The following is a 14,960-nucleotide window of genomic DNA, read 5'->3' on the forward strand; positions in this document are numbered from 1 at the left end:
TGTGTGTTTATACTTACCAGGGAAAATCAGAGCAGAATTCTCTTGGTTGTGGGAGAGGAGGAGTGGGGTTGAATTCCAATACCCTTCAATTTTAGTACTTAGCATTAAGCTTTGAGAGAGAGAATCAAGAGACAGAAATTCAAGCTCTATAACTGGTTTTAGAGCAATTATAACTGCTGAAAGGAAGAAAGCTGAGTAAGTCTTTTACTGTCTGAAATGCCACTATTAGTTCTATTCTCTAGCACAAGCCTTTTACTATTGATAGCGTATGCCTGTGTGGTTGTTTTCGGTCTAGAGTGCATACACAGTTATTATGGGGGGTGAGAACAGATTTCCCCATCAATTCATATGGCAAGCATGCAACCCCAGACTTCTATCAAAGCATCAGCCAAATGCCTACACTTAGGGTGCTATTAATAGTACCATGTGATGCATCCAGTGTGCACTTTCCAGTGTGTGTCTTACCATGATCCAATTACCAGCATAAACTTAAAAGAGAGAGTTCTCACCTGTCTGGCTACCCTCCGGGCTTCCCAGTAAGGTTTAGAGTCTTCCACAGCTTTTCCAATCTTCTTTACTAGTTCATCTAGTTTCACTGTAGCTTCCACCAGCACAGAGCGGAATTTTTGGCGTGCATCCTACAAGAGGGGAAGAAAAGACAGAAGAAAAATTAGAGCGTTTGTATAATTTTACTTTTCTTGGTCTGTTGTTCCTAGTGTGGAGATGTTGATTAGGAGTCAAAGAACAGCCAAGAACATTAGGATAGTGGCTGTCATTAGTATTAAGCTAGAACTGTTCTGTCATAAGAATATCCAGTACCCAAGAATGCTCCTAAAAGCTAATATTTCCATTCTGGATGTGAGAACATATCTTCAGAAAGTAGCATATATAAAAACGTCAGGACAGCATAAGCCAGAAAGGATTTCTTAATAGGCCAGTGGTTGAGAAATGTCAAGGAGGGGAGAGGAAGAGCAGCAGTGCACCAAGCTCAGAGGGAGGTAAAGGACAAAGATACACCTGGCCTGTTGTGTGATTTTCTAATACGATGATACTCAGACTGAGGCTCGCGAGCAGCAAGTGTCTCTTTAATGCGTCTCCTGAGGCTCTCTGCAGCACAAGATATTAAAATACTGAGTGATTTAATTATTAACCAATCAGGATGCTTTTACTATGTTATTAACCAATTGTAGTTGCTAAAATAATAATATTCGGTCGGTCATTTTGCTATGAGAATAATTATGTATACACATATGTAAGTAAGTAAATGAAACGAAGTCACACTACTGTGGCTCTTTTGGGTAATGATGATCGCTAATTTGGCTCCTGAACCACTGAGGTCTGAGTATCACTGTTCTAATACTGGTTTCAGAGTAACAGCCTACTCTTTTCTTTTTGTTCTAATACTAGAGAGCAATTCACGTTACTGCACTAGATCAGAGAGATTTGGATTTTTCCTTTTGAAGTGTCCTCTGGAAAGAATACAGACATCTCTTGGAAATAATTATGATAACTTAGACAGCTACATGTTTACTAAGGAATTTAAAGAGACTGTCAAAGCAGTTTTCAGAATTCTGGTCCCTTCTTTGAGCATCTCTGCTCTGTAAGTTGGAACTGGGTCACAGTGGGTTCTGCCATCTCATGGCCCAGTCCCAGGTTGTGCTGAGATCTCTCAACTGTCATTAACTGCAGCAGAAACTGAAGGCCCTTCATGGTATTTCACAGTAGGGGCACCATTTTACAATGGAAACTAGGATTCCAAGGACCTGCTTTCTCCAGGAGAGAGCACCAGAAACATTTAAAGAGCCTATATGCTAATTTTCAGACAAAAAAAAGTTGATTTAAAACACACCCTCCTGGAAACATCTCTGTAGAGTTTTCAATTCAGTTTTCTGTCATGAAAGCCAACCTTTTCAGTTCTATTGCATCAGTTAGCGAAGATGGTTTCTTCCTATTTGACGGTTATTCTTTTATATTTAAGAAAGCCAGAACTTCTCCTGTCATTTCCAAACTGATTTAGCCCTCTTTATAATTAGATAAGTGGAACAGAAGAATGATTCTAATGACCTCTTATTTTTTTTATTTTTTAAACGGAATGGATCCGATTCTGATTTCAGCATCCAGCATAACTCTGAGTTATTCCAGAGTGACAGATGTAACTGAGATTGGAATCTGGCTCTATATTTAAAGGGACCAAGAGCAAGGACCATGTGAGCTCATGACAAAACCTTGCAATTCTAATTAGAAAGAAGGATTTAGGCACACTGCTGGAGTGACATTTTGATTAACTGAGAGCAGCTGGCTTGGAGCTCTGTCTAATTCAGATCCTGTTTCCTTTTTTTCTAAGATTTCTAGAATACAAAGTTATATATTCATTGCCAAGATTTAAAAAAAAAAAAAGATAGCAGGCTAACACTTGACATTTAGAGAGGCAGAAGGGAAAGATTCAAAACAAACTATTAAAATGCATCTTTAGTACACCCAATTATGGTTGATTTTCAGTGTTATCTAAAATCCTAACAGGATCAATAGCATAATTTTTTGTCCCCATGTTAATAGTTTTGGCATCTTAAAGTATTCTGATCTACTTTAAAATAATATTTATATGACTCATGTGGCAGCAGCCAATGTTAATTTAGTATTTTAACAGTTCCATTCTATTTTATAACTCTGATCTAGCTTAAGTCTCTTTTCTAGGGGAAAAGTGTTAGTATCAAACTGCATCATGAGATAATGGTCAGACAATATGTGTATGAAATAAGCAAGCTTCTGAATCAGAAGAGTTAAACAAATTACAGCATTTCTAATTAGACTAATGGATTTTATATGGTTCACTACTCAAAATGTGAGCTTCACAAATGGGGGAAATTAAATTGCTTTAGCAGATATGATGAATTCATTGCACAAAAATTACTCTTAAATAGCAAAGCATATTTAGAGGGGGTGGGGGGAGAGAATGTTCTTGCCCTGCTGGGAAACCTACCATTAAAAACTCATTTCTAAGTGACAGTTAGTTGGGTTTATTTTCACTTTCCCCAGATTTTCAGATGGGGGCGGGGAAAGCTGTGTGTTAAAATGTGAGAAGTCCTTAAAGCATGTGAAGAGAACCTCACAGCATCTAGTTCAAACAGCCTCATTCTTAGGTCCATAAAAAACACTCTTGGAAGGAAGAAAACTGTCAACAGCAACTTCTTATAATGACTAATTTGTGCATTGAGACCTTCCCCACTTTTATTCATGTTCTAATTATATGTACTCTCATCCCTTAGGGAAGGGAATGTGACTATCGCCACATAGAATAAAAAACAGCATGGAACTGTCAAACCAAGAGCAAATCTGGTGAGAAGCCACAGATCTGTAACCAACGAAGCACCTCCTAATTACTGTGCTGTAACAAGAGCATCTCTAATTGGCACCTTAGACATAGATCTTGCAAACACTTAAACACATGCTTAGCTTAACCCCTGTGAATAGTCCCATTCAAGTCAATAGGTAAAATACACACATGATCACGTATTCTGAGGATTGGGGTCTTGTTTTAAAAAGAAAAGGAGTACTTGTGGCACCTTAGAGACTAACCAATTTATTTGAGCATAAGCTTTCGTGAGCTACAGCTCACTTCATCGATGAAACTACAATAGATATCTGACAAAAAAATGTTCATACAGAAGGCTCCCCACTTGATCCCTCCCCAAAATAAAATACTATTTTGCACTTACGTAGCAGCTGTTAAGAGGATCAAGTATGCTTTTGTTCCTTTCTGATGCAAATGCCAACAAGCGAGGTTTGGAGTTAGATTCCGGAAGACAGACAAACTTCGGTTCCTGCCCTTCAGGCAGAGTGTATTTTTAAATGCTGTGTTTAAAAGCAGTTTAAAATTCAAAGCTCTGTGGAATGCAATTTGCTACAGCTTTGCAGTTGAGGGAGAGGAAGGGGCTCAGCTCACTCACTCATTGCTCAGAGTTTCATCTGGACTTCAAATGCTGAGGCTACAATATCCTCTTCACAACTCCTGCAGAAACTAGTATCCTCTTGACAACCCATTATCCAGTAGGAAGGAATTTGTTACACGGCTGTAAAGTAACCCTAACCCTGAACATATCTTGCAGTCAGTAAGTTTCCAAGGGCCAGGGGAAATATTCATTCTGTTTTCCCATGCTACAGATATCTAATGCTGCTATGATATTTAAGATTATCCCTTCAAGGTTAGGGACATACAAATATCTACCTAACTTATGCCCACAAATTCCAGGTGTACCCAATTTGCATGCCCACCTGGTATCTGCACATCTTCATTAGACGCACAAACATTTGTGCATTCTTAACACTGAAAATCTGGCCTTTGAAAACTCAGAACATCAAATTGTTTATCAAGGTCCTCGCTGTCTGGTTTGTATTTTACTAGATCATGTGGAGAGAATACAACTGCCAGCCTTTCAAAAGAAAAACAATCAACCCTTAATACTTAATTTTTTAAATGAGATGAAGATGTCACCTGACTCACCCAGTGATCTATTCTTTTGCCAGCTAGGAAATAGGGATTTGGGGCATCCCGTGTAGCCTCCAGCCCCACAAAGTGTTGCAGGCAGGGTCCACTGCCAAGCTGAAGTTTAGTTTTATAAAAAAGGAGAAATTGGGTGGTCTTTCTAAGCACTCTTTTTTTATTAACTCTCCATGCCAGCAGCCCACTTCTGCTTCAGCGGGGGTGGGTCAGGCTGAAAAACCATCTGGCTCTCTTGGGCAGTGGTTCTTTCCAGAAGGGGTAGTCAGAAAGAAATCACTCTTTACTTGTGCAGTCAGAAATGGAAGGCAAAGAGAAGTCCATGTGCAGATGCCTGTTAGCATTTCCACTGCTAACAAATGGAATATCAGAAAGAGCTTGAGGGGGCTGAAGTTAGAAGGTGCACGCACACCCCTCCCCATTTCCATCTACTCCATATTTTTGAACAGGTGAACTTTTCACAAATTCTATTCTGCAGCTATCTCACCACACCTCATGCTCACCAAAGAGCTAGCAAACAGGGGATACAAGTCACAGACACTGCGCTCTCAACTGGGCCATTTTCTAGGTTCTTGTGAAAATGCTGCATATAAGCACTGACAAAAATGATACTGTCTCAGAAGATATGAGCTCTTACAGCAGGCACATACATGCTCTGCACATTACTCAAACCAGCCACAGCTGATAAGCAATTTTTCTAAAATTTGGAGGGGGTACAGTGATCCTAGCCTAAAATCTTGTACAGCAAGTTCCCACCTGAAGAATCGAAACCCTTACCCCAAAAACAAGTTGACAAATGAGGAGAAAAAGAATTTTATAATAAAATTGCTGACAAAAGATTTTTCCTCCAAGGCACAGAGCGTTTAGCGCATTAGCCTTTCATCTTTGCCGAGGAGTTCAAATGCACAAGTGAAAAGCAATTTTGATGATGTGCATCCTAGCTCTCTAACTGTGACCAGCACAAAGGCAACCTACAATTCAGGGTGATTGGCAGTCTCTCTAGAGAAGCCCAGGACTAAGCAAGGGGTCTTGCAGGCCAGGAAGGATTAGAGGACATTGGCAATCTTGGGTAGAAGAGCCTGCACAGTGCCTGCTTGTAGTGTGCATGGCTGAATGCAGCACTATTAATCCCACATTTTCATGAAGCATTAATCCCCTACACAGAATTTAAGAGAAGCTGGCAAGGCTTTAGCTACCGCAGTGCAGGAGATCATGCTACAAACGCAAGACACAATTCAGATTGTTGGGATCCGGTGGTGGTTTGTTGTATTTAGGTCACGGTGCTGGTGCAGTGACGCCTGTGGGTCAGCTGCGTCTTTCACATCGGCATCGTACTTTTCAGAGTTTATCAAGGGCATCCTTTTACGTAGTGAATGTGTTCCATACTACGGAATACACGCATTCATTAAAATAGTTTATGATTCTGATTTTGGGGACAGGAGGACACCGGGTTTCTAAGACCCAGGAAGAAAGCCGCCAAAGTAATAAAGCGGTGCTCTAACTTGTCTTTGTCTGATTTATATTCCTATCACCACTTTCAGATATTTACAGCAGGCTCCCCTGCCTCTTCACGGAGGTTTCAAATATTAACAAGAATATTAGAGAAGCCAAGTGTTAAATCGCTTTCAGGATCCCCATAATCCTTTGCTACATCAGTAACATTCAGCGTTCCACTGTGTGAGAGCAGAGGTATAGATTTTAAAACAAGCCTAATCACAGATTCATTAATAGGCGGTACATTAATTAATCCAGCATGTAACTATCAGCAGCCTGGTGCCCTTTATTAGGCTAAAAAAAAAAATCCTGAATGCACTTTATCAGGAGCCATGATCAGGTCAAGGTATTTCCCCAGGGTTTAAATGGGAGTGGTTCAGAGGGCAAATGGTATACTTATTCACCATCTCACAGAACTGATAAAGCCACTGAAAATGACTTCACAGCATTTACACCCACACCCTTCTAAATTCTATCCCTTGCTTGCTTTGTTTGTTATGTAATTACTTTATTGGATAAGAACCGAAGTGGGGCTCAGCTGCTAAAATAATAGACAGGCTGTTCCTCTTACTGGCTCTCTGGAAGGAACAGCACTGTCTCCACAACAAGCAGCTGAGTACTTGTGGGTCCATCCCTTCCATCAACATTGTTTCTCAGCACCTTACAAACATCAGCGAGTTTACCCCCAGAACACTCCTGTGAGGTAGAGGAGAAGTATTATTGCCATTTTACAGATAAGGACCAGAGGCACAAAGATTAATGCCTGATTTTAAGAGGTAGTCAGCATCCGTAACCTCCTTTACAGTCCATGAGAACTGGATGCGTTCGCTACACTTGGAGGGAGAGGGAGATAATCAGGGCTTAACTTATTTGCTCAAGGTCACACAGAAAGTCTGTGGCAGAACCAGTTATAGAACCCAGAATTCATAAGATCCCAACCACTGACTCACCCACAAAGCCATCCTTCCTGCACATCAATAGCGAATCAAGCCACACAACACATACCACCACATTTTTCTGTAGGCCTTTAAAAAAAGGCATGTTCTAGCAAATTGCTTTTCCTGATTATTTCTGGAATACTTAACACTGAGAATTATGCGACTTACAAGACTCACTTCACTTCCTTGATGTAAGTTAAGTAACCCATCAGCAATGACTGGACTAACAAGAACTAACCTACACAGTCCAAAATGATATGCCTCAAATAAGGATCCAGTCTCCCCACACAGTCACTTTGATACTCGTCTTGCAGCCTGTTCTCTGAAGGCGATCCCTTAAACCTGTGGAGTCCCATCAACATCAGTGCAGCTCTGCATTGGCATGTGGGTCCACCTACATAGGCCCACTTACAGGATCAGGATTTAAATATACCAAAGGAAACTGATATGAAAGTAAATACATAAAACAAAATGGTCAGAAAGAACGTCAAGTGGGCATCCAGTCAGTTAATATTTCAGCGTGAAATTCCCTTCATCCTGAGGTTTGCCTTAGATGCTTAGGGCTCAATCTTTTCTGCATATATGAAGTCGTACACTGTTGCACATTTTAAGTCAAAACCAGTCAAAACCACTATTTCCATAATAGCTGATTTTACAAGATACAGAACAGTGCAGATCTTATCAGTAAGAGCACCAGGACCATAAAGATGTTTCAGTGACCTGGGACGGGAGCAATATTCATAAATCAACACTCAATGTCATAATAGTGGGTTAGTGCCAAGAGTAAGTTTCTTTGGGTCTCCATCCCCCTCCCCTCTGCAAAACAGCTCAGGAAAGGGGGAGCATTCCCAAGTACAGCAATAGCTGTGGAAAAACCTGTTGCCCCTTGGAAACTGCAAGTATATTTAAGTATGCCCCTTCTTTTGGCTGATAGTCTGGGAAAGGTCAGTGCTGCAAGGGTTGAATACTGAAGGAAACATGCAAGACTCCAGCTAGTAAGGAGAACAAACTAAGGCTCCAAACCTGCAGTGAGATCTGCTTGCACAGACTCCTGCATCTGTGCTGAGACCCATTGTTTTCAATGGAGATAAGGGTCTATGTTCACTTCCACTGAAGTTGTTAGGGCAATAGCTGGCAAATTTGAAAAATGAAAGGAGGACTAGGATAAATATAATTCCACTGTCTGTTTAAGCAGAAACATTCTGTCATCTTTCTCTTGTCATCTAAATATTTAACCAGGCCATTTCTACAACAGCAGCTATCCCAAGCTAGGAAGAGGCAGCGACAGATACCTTTTGAATGGGTGTTCTCTCCCCCTCAGGTAACAAACAAAAGCTCCAAATGCATTTCCACCCTCTCTTGAAGGGTCCTTGAAACAGAATGACACTCTCAAATTTCGGACTGAGATCATCTCTCTTCCCCAGAGTTCACCGCAGATTTATACCTACGAGGCAACTCTGTAGATATTTTTTTTCCTGTTGTTTAGTGTGGATATTAGGATTTTCTAAGTATAATTTTTAGGAGTTCTAAATAATATAAATATATCTTACATGGATCAATTTTGTCATCGTGCACATAAAATGTCAGCGATTACTTGCTTGTGACAGTCAACTGTCAAGTTTAAACAGCTCAAGAAAAATGAAAATTCTGGAATCAAAGATTACTTGATTGCCTAATATTACATATACTGGCCTCAATGTAAGAAGGTTTTTTGTTGAAGGAGAAACTTTCACAGAGACATGATGTCAATAAGAATGCAATCAAACACTACTTGCAAAAAGCATTACAGACAACCCCTAGCGAGTGTCTACTCAAGGCAGAAAGCCTATGACAACTGTTTCCTATGATGTTTGAAATTGAATATGTCTTATAATAAATAAGGGGAAGGGGCAGAAATTGTGTTAACCCTTATGTTAAAATGTCTCTCTTATTTAACTCCAACAGTGTCAATAGACCAGGGATGAATTTAAGCTTTAGAGTTCAGCAAGTCTGCTACAAGCATAGCTCAACCAGACTAAGCACAGTAGCAGCAAGTTTCTAGGTTGTGAATACGCTTACGCGCATGAATAACTTAGCCAGGTGAGTAGTCCCACTGAGGTCAGTGGGACTATCACACGTATAAGCATTTACAGGTTGTGGTTCAATACTACTATTCCACCTGTGGTATAATATGGTGTCAGCACAGGGTACCACATATCTAATGAAATCAAACCACCATTCACAGTAATGTTGTCACTCAATTTCAGTGCCTCAGCATGAAATAAGGAGACTGCAAAAATTTGCTAATAGCCAGTACTACTCGAGACCATTTAACTGGTGGCTGTTCGGGTGAACTGACTATTTATATATTGGATTAAAAGCTTACTTGTGAAATTTAAAATCAAGCGGCAGAGCTACTTAAAAGTATATTTCAACTGCAGAATTAATCACTCTGCATGACATATGTAGCTCTCTGTACCACTGATAACCAATACATTCTTCATGATTTACAGACTTAATAGCCACCGACAGAAAATGAAAGCCTGAAAAATGTAAGATAGTTGTGCAGATAGAGGACAAAAGCATAAGTGTTTGATGTGAAAGGATCACTTATTTACTACAGAACTTTGCAAGTCGACTCAACACTGAATGTTACATTTCACTGTAATCTTGTATTTTAAAATTCAAATGACAACTAGAGGTACCCATAGAGTGCTCTGGACACCTATCCCATAAATTAAGAAGAAGTCACAACAGAAAGCAAAAGATATACCCCAAAATATATTTGTCTCGGCCCACACCTTTGATGGCTGAAAGAGACATATTTGGGGGCAGTCCTTTTTTTTAATGTTACGATTTTTAATTTACAGGATAGGTACTTAAAGTTGTATTTTTAAAATGTAATAATCATTTACAAAATTAAAGTGAAAAGTAACATCCAGAATTAAACAAATTTACATAATATAGTGAAATATAATTAAGTGATCCTTTTGCATCACTTATTTTATGTTGATTTTCTTCCATCTGCACAGCCATCTTATGCTGTTGCAGGCTTTCATTTTCATCTGTGGCTAATAAAAGAAAGTGGCAGGTAGTTTAGGTACAAAAATTAAATTCTAGTTTTTAAAAAGTTGTACAGAACCTAGTACTAGGGATTTAAAAATCCATTAAGATGTTTTATTTGGATTTAAAGCCTTTTTTTTTTTTTTGCAATATTTGCAACCCAAACACAGAAACTTTCTCCCACTTGAGAGCCAGAAAGTGAGGACATACGTGAAATTGACTACTGAAAAAAAATGGAGAGACTTTCACTATGAAGGGCTAACTAGTGAGTGTATTTTCACTGACTAACATTAATGAAAAACAAAAAGTAAAATATAGAAAACAGTGAAATTATTTTTAAACCATGCTCAACTTCAATCATCTAAACTAAGAAATTCTCTTTTTAAATGTATTTTTTAATCTCACAGCATCCCATTACAATTGACCCACTTCAGCTCAAACTCAGATATCTACTGTTTCAGAGTCATTCATCAGGTACCTGGTGTCAAATTATCACCGAGCATTGGACAATCCCGTACCCATTAAAATAAAGATGTTTGTCACAGAAGCCTGTTTACACAAAAGGACAGTATGAGAAGTAGCGCTGTACCTCAAGTTCAGTTTCTCTTCGATTGATGTCATCTGTGGATTGGTTTAACTTTTCCAGTTCCCCCTAGAAAAGAGCAAAAACACAGGCATGCACTGAGAAATCAGACACCAACATGACGGAGAAGGAAAGGTTCTATTACGTGTCATCTGGCATCCCCCAAAGCAAGCACATTAGGGCTCTGGCTGGAATGTTAAATGAAAACAGAGATTTGAGACATTTGGAGGAACGCAGCCAGAGGTTATGGGTCTATTATAGGAGTGGGTGGGTGAGATTCTGTGGTTTGCAATGTGCCTGATGTCAGACTAGATTATCACAATGGTCCCTTCTTGGCCTTAAAAGTCTGTGAGTTTACCACCTAGTCTCAGCATTCAGCTACTCAGGAAAGAGAAAAACAGGCGGAGAAATTTTGCTCATATTCTAGTTTTAATGAAGTACAGTTCTTGCTTTGGGTTATTCTTATTTAGTATTAATAAATATGACATATAATCTGTATCTTAAAAGAACGTGGCTAATGTCAGCTAGTTCCTAGTAAGACAGTTTTTAAGACAAGGCCATTTGTCTTCACGGAGGTAGGGAAGGAGGTATAAACACAGACAAAGGCACAAAGACAAGTATTAGAAGACAGTGTTAATACTGTAACAAAAACAGGCACATGCAAAGACAGTAAGTATAAAAAGGGACTCCTCTTGCAATACATTAGAAGCAGTTACACCAATACCCTCTTTCTGCAACAGAAGTATCAGAATTTGGCCCTCAATGTTGAATTGTACAAAAAGACCCCCTTCATGAATTGATCAACTATTGAGTGACTGTCCACCAAATTACATTAATTAATCTGGTCACAATGAAAAGATGACAGGTTTCAGAGTAGCAGCCGTGTTAGTCTGTATTCACAAAAAGAAAAGGAGTACTTGTGGCACCTTAGAGACTAACAAATTTATTTGAGCATAAGCTTTTGTGAGCTACAGCTCGTGAGCTACAGAAAGCTTATGCTCAAATAAATTTGTTAGTCTCTAAGGTGCCACAAGTACTCCTTTTCTTTTAACGAAAAGATATTAGTTCCAACAATATAGCTTTGTTACCCACAGAAGTCAGATTTGATTTCAGACTTTTAGGATTTTAAAGACAATTTTTTAATTTTTTTTCTAATAGCTAGTTTTCATACATATTTCAAATTACTGTTTTGTTATCTAGATAAGAAGGTTTTGCCCCACAAATGTTAAAGCAACAGACATTTATTTAACCAGATGACCACAAAAAAAAAAAAACCACCACCACAATTTCATTAACAGCATGCAATCAACGTCCCAGTATTGTTTAGCTAAATAGAGCCATATTCCAAATAAAAAAGAACCCAAGGACAAAATTTTAGTCATTGGGAGCTAGTGCACCTCAGTCTCTGAAAAATCAGGCCACTTAAACATTGCTTAAGTGTTTGCAGGATCTGACTTATCTTTAGGCACCCACATCTGAAAATGTTGCCACAAATCTGTACAGCTCTGGCAAAGAGATACAGAAGACAAGAGTTACGACAGGTAGAGGCCCGATCCTGCAAAGATTTCTACATGTGCTTAACTTTATACACAGCCAGTAATCCCAAGGGAATACTCAGTGCATAAAATTAAGCCTGTGTGTAGGTCTTTGCAGGATTATGGCCACACTGATCTTTCCACCAAGCAGTTGGTCAGGGCATGAATTTGAAGTGGGACGGGAGGAAGATGGGGAACTTTGTTCAAAAAAAAAAAAAAAAAAGATCCAGGAGCATTTTAAAAACACAGGTAAAAGGAAAGTAACATTTTGTATTTCAAGCCTGTGTTTTCCTTTTTAATTAAAATCCCACCTTTATTATTAAGAGTTTTATACCCTCACTCTAGGTTTAAAAAAAAATCAATCCTTTCTTGTAATCACAACAAAAAATGCAAAAGTCAGAATTTTAATTTAAAAGAAGAGAAGAGAGTCATGACAGAGAACATTTTAATAGAATAATCTTAAACAACTAGCATGAACAGCTTAAATCATACTAATTCAACTTCACAAATGTCCTTGCTCAGCTGCAGGCACCAAGCTAAGAGAGACCATGACCCCCTCCAACAACCTTATTTCAGGTCTCAGCTTCAAACATGTTTCTTTCCCACCTCCAAGCCCAATCTTGCCGAACAGCCAAGCCACAAATGATTCAGCTCTGGTCTTCTAACTATTGCACAGCGCTTTGAAAAACACCCTGTACGAAAGGTACTGAAAAAATCACAGTCGCATTGTCTTGTCTGTGTGCGCACACACACACACACACACACACACTGCAGAAACCGCTCTTCAGGTATTCTTGCAGCCTGTGCTCAATATCACAGGAGGTTTCCCCTTGGGTTTGCAAAGGGGGCACGTTGCTTTAAGTCCCAGAAGGCTCAGAAACGCCCCCCCCCCCCACCACCACCACCACCACCCCCCACCCACCCACACGCACCCCCCTCCGATGCTGCCTATCCAGGGTGGGGTGGCTGGCTTGTTTCCAGCGCACACAAAAGGGGGGATAACGGGGATCTTTTAAAGGGGAAGGGGAGCAGGCAGGCAGCCGGTGCTCCAGCAGCCTCTCCACCCATCCGCAGAAATACCCCAGCAGAAACCTAATGAGCTCAGCGGGCAGATGCGGAGCGGCTGCACGCCCCATCGGGGCGGGAAGGGGGGCGGAGTAGCAAGGGGGTAACACGGAGGAGATCTAGGGGACACCTGTGCAGGGCTGGGGAGCAAACGCAGGGACCTCCTCCCCCCAAAACCAGAATCCCCTCCCCGGATCGCAGCTCCGTGCAGGACCGTTCCACCCCAACGACGAGGCCCATGGCTCCGGGCGCAGGGGCTAGGCACCGTCGGCCCAAAGCGTGCGGGCTCGGGGCTGAGCCAGCCCCCGGCACCGGCTGCCGCCGCCCCGCAGCATCCCCGGGGCTCGCTCTCCTGCCTCACCTGGATCCTGGGGTCCACCTCTTCCTCCTCCTCGGGGAAATCCGCCTCCTCGGGCCGGCTCCTCCGGCCCGCGGACTCCATGGGGCCGGGCTCGGACCTGCCTCCGCCGCCTGCAGCTGCCCGCGGCCGCGCGGGGAAAGGAGCCCCGGGGAGGTGTCGCCGGCCGCGCGGAGGAAATCCGCCCCCCCACGCCCCCTGCCTGCCGCTAGCTCGCTCGCTGTCAGCCGGGTACCGCCTCTCTCCCGCCGGCCTCGGCCCATCCCCCCGGCCGGGCTGCCAAATCAGCGGGCGAAAGCAGCCTGCCCACCCCCACGGTGACAAGCGCCGCCCCCCCCGAAAAGCCCGGCCCCGCGTGTTCTTGCCCGCCCCGGGCAGCCGCCTGCTGCGTTCTCGCTTCTGCTTTGTGCGGCTGCTTCTCACGTGGGGAACGGGGGCAAGCGGCCGGGGTGTTCTGCAAAGCGCCGGGCTGCTGGCTCGGCAGGGAAGGCTGCCAGAGGGCCGCTGTCCTCGCCACAGGGGCCTGGCTCTGCCCAGCGTCGATAAGAGAGCCAGCCCCTGGCAGGTGTCACCGGGAGGGAGCGAGCGGGGACGAGCAGCCTCCCCCGCAGGAGCCAGTCCAAAAGAAGCCGCGACTCATTCTCCCCCACTCCTGCCCCTGGCCTAAAGGGCAGCTGCTGCCTTGTGGAAAACTTTGAAAACCAGGCTCCTGAGAAACAGTGGTGCCTGCCTCGTTTGGCCCTCGGGGTTTTGGTTTTGGTTTTTAATTGAGGAAACCCCCTGGGAAAACAGGACCTTGATTGTTTCGCCATGCCTCGCTTGCAAATGGACCTTTGTGACATCACAATCAGCGCCCCACAACTGCGGTACCGCAAACAACGCTTAGGGGCTTCAGGTGCAGGGCCGGGCTAGCTCGTCACAGGGCTTTCCCCCCCGGTGTTTGCTGGTGAGGTTCCACGGGTTGAAATGGTTTTGCAAAGCACTGTTAGAAGCCTTGAAAATTCAGTTCAAACGAGGTTTCTGGCATGCGTCAGCTGAGCCAGCAAATTTTGGATCTAGTGCATGCAACAAACAAATAAACTCCGCCCAAAAAACAAACCAATGCTTGTCTTCATTATAGCAGCAAAAAGGAACGTCGTCCGAGAACCCTGGGTGGTGTGTTTAAAAAAAAAAGGCTACTGGCTAATGTAGCAAAAGCAAAGCATACATAGCGTAGAGTTCTGTTTGACATTTGATTTAGTACTCTATGAGTCCTGGGTTTATTACAGGATACCTCAACCCCAGTGAGAAGGTAGTAGAGTTAACCCCTCTCTCCTTAGAACAGGAACAGTAATGGGAGGCTGCAGTAGGAATGCTGGCTCTTGTTCCTCTTGTCATCAAAAACTGAAGATAGGAGAAGTAAAATCAAAGCTCCCACGCCCATTTTGCCTTCTGTCCACACAAGGGA

General features: G+C 42.3%; 1 protein-coding gene across 1 annotated transcript in view; it reads right to left on the reverse strand.

Moving 5' to 3' along the window:
• SH3BP5 (SH3 domain binding protein 5) overlaps positions 1–13,724 on the reverse strand; it is a 60,006-nt gene extending 46,282 nt beyond the window's left edge. Inside the window, exons 1-3 of the mRNA XM_077811205.1 lie at positions 13,517–13,724; positions 10,562–10,624; positions 510–638 (exon numbers count right to left, since the gene is read on the reverse strand). Of these exons, the coding sequence (XP_077667331.1) occupies positions 510–638; positions 10,562–10,624; positions 13,517–13,597 (273 nt within the window). The 5' untranslated portion in view covers positions 13,598–13,724. The remainder of the gene's footprint in view (positions 1–509; positions 639–10,561; positions 10,625–13,516) is intronic.
• Positions 13,725–14,960: the final 1,236 nt, after the last annotated feature.

This window comes from Eretmochelys imbricata, chromosome 2 (genome assembly GCF_965152235.1).
Source record: "Eretmochelys imbricata isolate rEreImb1 chromosome 2, rEreImb1.hap1, whole genome shotgun sequence".
Taxonomy (NCBI): Eukaryota; Metazoa; Chordata; order Testudines; family Cheloniidae; genus Eretmochelys; species Eretmochelys imbricata.